This window comes from Pongo abelii, chromosome 9 (genome assembly GCF_028885655.2).
Source record: "Pongo abelii isolate AG06213 chromosome 9, NHGRI_mPonAbe1-v2.0_pri, whole genome shotgun sequence".
NCBI lineage: Eukaryota > Metazoa > Chordata > Mammalia > Primates > Hominidae > Pongo > Pongo abelii.
In genome coordinates, this window is record NC_071994.2 from 77,633,265 (window position 1) to 77,640,994 (window position 7,730).

The 7,730-nt window shown below is 49.2% G+C and overlaps 1 protein-coding gene across 1 annotated transcript; it reads right to left on the reverse strand.

Moving 5' to 3' along the window:
• Positions 1-1,482: 1,482 nt before the first annotated feature.
• LOC129048717 (microtubule-associated protein 6-like) lies at positions 1,483-2,604 on the reverse strand. The gene has a single exon (XM_054524835.1). It carries the CDS (start codon positions 2,602-2,604, stop codon positions 1,624-1,626), a length of 981 nt encoding a protein of 326 aa, XP_054380810.1. The 3' UTR covers positions 1,483-1,623.
• Positions 2,605-7,730: the final 5,126 nt, after the last annotated feature.

Sequence of the window (7,730 nt, forward strand, 5' to 3'; positions counted from 1 at the left end):
AGGGAGGCTGTAATATGGCCTTGCAGCCCATGCCAGTGGCATCCTGGCCGGACCCATCTTTGACTGAGACTAAGCCCCAGGCCTGCTGGCAGCTCCCAGCCGTCCTCCCCACAGCCTGGCTGTGGCTGTTCCTCGGCCTGCCAGCCCCACAATCACAGCCCACAGGACGCACCCCCACTCCCTCCCTGATTTCCTGGAATTCAGAAAATGGATCACCCCTGCCTCGTCCTAGTTTTCCACCCCAGAGACCTGCCATACCCTTGGTCAAGTCCTCATGCAAACCAGATTCCTTTCATTCAAGGACTTCCAGAGAGAGCGTTACCCGTCCTCAGCCACACCCATGCCGCCCTGTCTGCCCTGTCTGGACTGCCTAGCTCCATCAGAACTCCACAGCCACTTTCTCTGGAAAGCCTTCCTGGCCGCCCTCACCAGGTGTTCTCTCTTCACTGGCCTCTCAAAGCTAGGTCTTGACTTGTCCTAGGGCCTCATCCCATACCATGTTTTATTGTCATAATATTCTTTCCCACAGTGACCCCAGTGCTCAGCACTGAGCCTGGCACAAAGTGCATGCTAAGGACAAGCTTGCTGCACACAGAAATGAATAGGGACTTCATATATATATATATATACATATATATATATATACACACACACACACACACACACACACACACATATACACACACTTTCTTTTTTGAGACTGAGTCTCGCTCTGTCGCCCAGGCTGGAGCCAGGCTAGAGTGCAGTGGTATAATCTCGGCTCATTGCAACCTCTGTCTCCCAGGTTCAAGTGATTCTCCTGCCTCAGCCTCCTGAGTAGCTGGGTTTACAGGCGCCTGCCACCACACCCGGCTGATTTTTCTATTTTTAGTAGAGACAGGTTTTACCATGTTGGCCAGGCTGGTCTCGAACTCCTGACTTCAGGTGATCCACCCACCTAAGCCTACCGAAGTGCTGGGATTACAGACGTGAGCCACTGTGCCTGGCTCTAGGTATATTTTTTAGAAGCTCTCAGTTGAGCTGTCATGGATATTGAATGAGGATTAGCAGGTGTTAGGTTATACAGTGTCCTGAGACTTATGATCAGAGGCCTGGTTTCCTCAAGAAGTTTGACCCCTGGATGAGCTTTAAGGCTGAGCTCTTGGCAAACAACTGTCATCCAGAATTCCCCTATGCCAGGTGGGTCCCTGCTCCTGTTTCATCTGCAGGCTTCAACTCAGCTACCCAGGGCTCAGCCTGCTGGGATTTGGCACCTCTTGTGAGGCTGTCATGGTATCTGACCCTTGCCTTATCCTGCCCACCTCCGTGATGGGGTCCTGTTTCAATCTAGCATCGCCTACGCACTCCCATCTCATGCTGGCAACTCACAGGAACTGGTGCTTCTTAGACCCCTCTGGTCCAGATGGGTGAATGCAGAGCCTGACAGGCCCACCTATACACATGTATGCACCCCTGCCCAACAGAGACAGACAGAAACATTGCTGAGCCAGAGGGACCATTTTTATTAGATTCCAGCAAGACTACTGTACATGTTTCATGCAGATTAAATATGTGTCTTCACTGCCCCTGGGAGGGGAGCACTCTCACTGTCAGCTCCTTCATTGGTGTGTCAAGGGGTGAGTGTCAAGGGGAGCTCTCAATGTATTCCGTATGGGGGGCAGTTGGGATCATGACTCGGGGTAGAGGTGAGACAGTAGGTATCTGAGGGTCCCTGGGACCTTGAGTCTTCAGAGGTTCAGGGACTGCAGGACCTTGGTCCTTTGCTGGTGCTGGTACCAGAGGATCTTGATCCTTCAGAGGCACTGGGACTATAGGAACTTGATTCTTCAGAGGTTCAGGGACTATAGGACCTTGATTCTTTGGAGGCTGTAGGACTGTGGGGCCTTGATCCTTGACTAGTACTGGGAGAATGGGGTCTTGATTCTTCACGGACTCAGGGACCACAGGACCTTGATTCTTTACAGGTGCCACAACTGCAGAATCGTGAACCTTTGCATGCTCTGGGACTACAACACCTTGATCCTTGACTGGCCCTGAGACCACTAAACCTTGATTCTTTACAGGCTCAGAGACCATGGAACCTTGATTCTTTGTGGGTGCTGTGGCCATGGCACTTTCATCCTTCAGATGCTCTGGGACCATGGGATCTTGATCCTTGATAGGTGCTGAGACCATGGGACCTTCATCCTTGACAGGTGCTGGGACTATGGGACCTTCATCCTTGACAGGTGCTGAGACCATGGGACCTGGATCCTTGACAGATGCTGAGACCATGGGACCTTCATCCTTGACAGGTGCTGGGACCATTGGAGCTTGATTCTTCACAGGCTCAGGAATCCTAGGACCTTGATCCTTTAGAGACTCTGGTACCACAGAGCCTTGATCCTTAACTTTTGCTGGAACCATAGGACTTTGATTCTTTGGAGGAACTGGGACTGAGGGACCCTGGTCCTTGACTGGTGCTGAGATAACAGGGCTTTCATTCTTTAAAGGCTCAGGGACCATGCGATCTTGATCCTTGACTGGTAACGGGATCATGGGACCTAGATCCTTTGGAGGCCCTGGGACCACAGAACCTTGCTTCTTCAGAGGCTCTTGGACCATAGGACCTTGACCTTTCAGAAGGCCTGGGACCACAGAACCTTGATCCTTGTCTGGCTCTGTGGCTACAGTACCTTGATTCTTACTTGAATCACTGACGGGTTGAGCCAGGCTCCTGCAAAGGAGAGAGAGGTGATCACTGTGAGAGTAGAGCTCAGGCAGGGACAAGGCAGAGTACAGATTGCCTAATAAGTCTTGGCCTAGTGGAGCCTGGGCCGGGCAGCTCTTGCTGGAGAGCCAGGAGAATCTGATTTCTGTGTTCTTAGTACAGAATGTGGGCGGGGGTGAGGGAGGGGGGTGAGGGGAAGGCTCAGGAATCAGTCATTCAATGTGCTTGCCAATTGATTATAACCTGCACGTGGCACAGGGGGTGGCACCCTGGTGACAATGGCAGTACTGTAGCTGGACTCAGAGTCATCCAGTAGGCATCCCAGCAGCCCGTCCACCCCACATTCCATCCAGGTCCCTACTTTTTCTTCTAGGATCGTTGGGCCCATCCTGGGAGCCCCATCTCAGCCGCCCACCAGATGCCCCCACAGGCCAGGGTGCTCTTTTCTTGTTCTCAGGGCGTTCAAAGTTCTTTTGCCTCCTTGACTCCCTGACCCCCTTGTTAAGCGCTGGGTGCAGGAAGGGGCAAGGGATCCATGGCATACCAGGAAAGGAAGCAGTGGGAATGCCCCTCTCTCCCTCTCCTGCAAGGGGAAAAGTATTTTATCACTGACATTGTATAGAATGAGCAGCATATGGTGATAATAAAAAGCAGGCCAGCTATTAGTTTTTTGTTATTTGTTTTTGTAGATACGGGGTCTCACTATGTCACCTAGGCTGTTCTCCAGCTCCTGACCTCAAGTGATCCTCCCACCTCAGCCTCCTGAATAGCTGGACTACAGGCAGCTTTTAGCTTTATTCCTTTAAATTCTCCATAGACAGTGCTCCCTGTGATTGCCTGCACCACTCCCACTACCCCCAACCTTTGCTAGGTAACTCAATGGGACTCCGCTTTCAGGTAGGGATGAGGCCCTGATCCCCCCACTCCATTCCCACTTCTGGCTCTCTCTGCTCTCCTGAGACCCTTGCCCTCACCAACTTCAAGGCTCCTGGGCTTATTTCCCTGCAGCCAAGAGTCCCAGTCTTTCATCAGAATCCTCAGGCACTGTTCCCTCGCCTCACTGGGGCCGTCTGCCTCATCCCCTGGCCCACCCACACTGTGGAGAGCGTGTGACAACACTAACACTCAAAGGCAAGTGTTGCCACACTGAGACCCGGCCAGCCTGGAGCCCTCTGGTTTAGAGTGCACACTCCTTCCTCGCAGGCCACGTTGGAAGTCGAGAGAGTGGCATTGCTCAGCAAGCATCACAGGCCCTTGCACGCCTACAACACATCCAGCTTTCCAAATGGCTCCTTTTTATAGCTCATTTGAGCAACAGAGCAGCCCTGTGAAGCACACAGGAAGGATTTTCTTACCCTTATTTGTCTGATGAAGAAAATGAAGTCATGAGAGGACAAGTGATGGGGAAAGTGAGGGGACCCCCATGGACTAGCATCTGGATCCTTCCGCTCCTGGAGCCTGTGCTCTTTCCCTTAGTGTGCCTGGCACATAGTAGGTGCTCAATGCAAGGTGGCTATTACTATTATTCTATTTATTGGGTATAATGATATTTACTCAGAAATCTATAATGATTAGAGGTCAGTACCTAGAGCACCTTGTACTATGGTATTACTGGGTAGTATTATGGTTGTTTTTCTATTTACTTAGAAGCAAAATTATATGTATTTGGACTGCTTTTATTCTTCTGTATTGTCCTGATGCAGAAGCTTTTTACTGTATTTAGCATCCTGAGCCACCCAGGGACTGGTATTTTTCAGCAGAGTCCACGCAGCACAGGCAACCTCTCCATCCAGTTCCCCTGGCTGTCCCTGAGCATCACAGTGGAAGGGGCCAGGGCGGCTCTCTGGCTCAGCACGACATGGAACACAGCTGCTCTGGCCAGATGGACACAGCTGGCTCAAGATAGCTGGCTGCTATCAGTAGGACCTTAGTGTTTGAGAAGACAGCCAGGCAAGGCCGTGAGAAGCATGTGGAATCCAAAAGCGGCATTAAAATACCTCCAGTCACTGGTGGCTGGTCAGAGAGGAAAAAGAAAAACCGAATTCAGAATAGGGCCAAGCAGGAAATTGATTAGGTGTATTCTCTTAGATTGTGAAGCGACCTGGGTGGTGTCCTCCCAACAGGGTGAGGAAGCTGAGAAGGGACAAAAGAAAAAAAAGGGAGCTTAACTCCATCTCAGGGGCTTGGGCTGCAGAACCTATCCCAAGGGTAGGACATGGGCCTGGAGTCTCCTGCTGGCATGGAGGTCACAAAGAAGGCCAGCCTTGCAGCCTGGGCCAGGAAGTACGTTTCCCTGGATATTTATAGCATTGGCTCCTGTGCCACGTACCAAATTTCTGTTTAATGGGCTCTTCTGTTTAATGAGCCAGCTGTGAGCTAGCCTCAACTTTGCATGGATACATAATCCCATATTGCTTAGGTTAGAAAACTTTTTTCTTTAGTGGGTATTTTTAATCATGGGAAGGTTATAATTAAGATTAAAAATGATGAATTAAATCAAGTCCCTAATATTACTTTTTTTATATTACGTTTAAGAAAAACCCTGTAATCCCAGCACTTTGGGAGGCCGAGGTGGGCGGATCACTTGAGGTCAGGAGTTTGAGATCAGCCTGGGTAACATGGTGAAACCCCATCTCTACTAACAATACAAAAATCAGCTGGGTGTGGTGGCAGGCGCCTGTAGTCCCAGCTACTCAGGAGGTTGAGGTGGGGGAATCGTTTTAGCCCAGGAGGTGGAGGTGGCAGTGAGCTGAGATCACACCACTGCACTCTAACCTGGGTGACACAGTGAGACACTGGCTCCAGGAAAAAAGAAAAAAGAAAAAAGTCTAAGAAAAATATGCATAGATTTAGTTCAAAGTTATTTGTAATGTTTAAGATAATTTAGCATATTAGAATGTCTAACAGATTAGCTTTGTAATCCCAATATAAAATGTGCAATGGAATAATTAAATTAGATGTGTAACTTAAAGCTGAAAGATATGACAGTTTTACACATTTTTAAACAATGATGGAACTTTTATGACAAGCCAATGGTCACCATATTTTTAATCTTAATTTATTTAAAATTATTTATAATTTAATTTATATTTTGGGTAATTGAATTAAGCTATAACATCCTCCTTAAAAGAGATTGTTACATTTTACTAATTTTATTTTTGTTACTTTTTATTAAGCATTCATCTTTAAAATCCAAGCAGCCTGGACAGTTTTTCTATGCACGAAACTGCACTCAAGGGCACCATGAAATCCTCACTGACACTGACTGGTCCTCACATGGTTCCAGTTGCCTGCCAGTCTCGCATCTGTAAAGTGCCCCACCTCCTCCAGTGAGGCTGGTATGAATGAGGCAAACCCATCCCCTCAGGGTGGAAGCTGGTTCGTGGCTTGGGGAGCAGAAGCAGGCTGCATTCAGCCCACTCAGGTCACAGGCCAGCTGTCCTTGGGCATGGCCCAACCTGCACAACCAAATCTGGTGCCCTGGGTCAGCAGCACATGTTCTCAAGACAGCATATGCCACGGGCGCCTTCTCCCAGCCTGTGCACCCTGAAAGCACTAACCTCTCAGAAAGTACAACGACCTGCTGGGCTGACCTTGGTTTCTGTGCTGCTTATTGCCTGAAAGGTCTTGGGCTATTGTTTAACCACAATAGACCTCAGTTTCCCCACCTGTCAAGTGGGGATAACGATATAAATGTCAGGGATTATTACAACAGAAAATTTTGCTAGGTGGGCGTCTGGAATAATAATTCTTGATATTTTCAGAGTGCTTGGATAGTGCACAAATAAGTCCACTTCTGTAATAACTGTGATAGCAGTTTACTAAAATGCTCATGCGTCTGTGGCCTTATGTCATTCAACCCTCACAGCAGTCCTGGGGGAACCCCATTTTCCCTGCATCATCCTCTCATGCTGTTTTGCACACTGCCAGCCCGGGCTGTGTCTTTGTTTCTGCTTCACGCACTTTTCTTTGTCAAGGCCCTGCCTGTCCTTGAAGGCTCGGCTTAGCTCCCACCTCCTCCCTGGTCTTCCTGCCTGTGTCTCTCCAGATTAGTTTCGTTTGCATCCCTGCTGCAGCACCATCTCACAGTCTCTCTCTCTCCACTTTCTCACATATCCCCACTGCAGGCCAGGCTCCCCTGCTAGACAGTGAGCTCCCTGAAGACAGGGGCCAACCTCCTTGCCTGCAGCCCCAATGTCCAGCACAGTATCTGAAACAAAGAAGGCAAAATGGAAAGTTTTAAAAGTTATTGTTGCTGAAAGCTGGTTCATCCTCTATTCCTTAGCCCCTGCCAGAAACTCAGATTTACTCTTGATACCTCACTCTCCCTCAAAACCCTCACCCCATCCATCAGGTCCCATTGATTTCAGCTCCTAACATTTATCTCTTGAATATTCCCACTTCTTTCCCTCCCTCCCTTCCCCTACCACCTGCTATGCCATCATCTATCTGGACCACTGTCACAGCCTCCTAACTGCTGTCCCCTGTTCCATGTATTCTTGCTCTCCTCCAATCCATTCTTCATACAGAAATCAGAATGATCTTTTAAGAGAGCAAACCCTATCTTGTCCCTTCTTTGCTCACAACCCTTCAATACCTTCTCCTTGTACCAAGAATAAAGAAGAAAATCTGTTACACAGCCCCACCTAGCTGGCCAATCTACCCGCTTCCTTACCCCTTCACCTCTCTCCTTCCTGCCTTTCCTGGCTCTCTGTGCCCAGCATTCTGTTCCTTCAACACGCCCTGCTCCTTCCCATTTTACAGCTTTTGCACACGCAGCTATCTGCTCCTGGAATATTCTCTTGTTCCCTCTTCACCTGGCTAGTGTTTAGTCAGCTGTCATCTCTCAGCTCACTGAAGCACTGCCCTGGGAAGCCTTCCCTGACCCCACAGTCATGGCCAGCCCCTGCTATGGGCTCTCCTAGTCCCTGGCACTTGCTTTCCTCTCTTATCTCAGCTAATTCCTTGTATTCTTCTGGATTAATGTTTCTCCCACTAGACTGAAGTGTCCAGAGGGCAG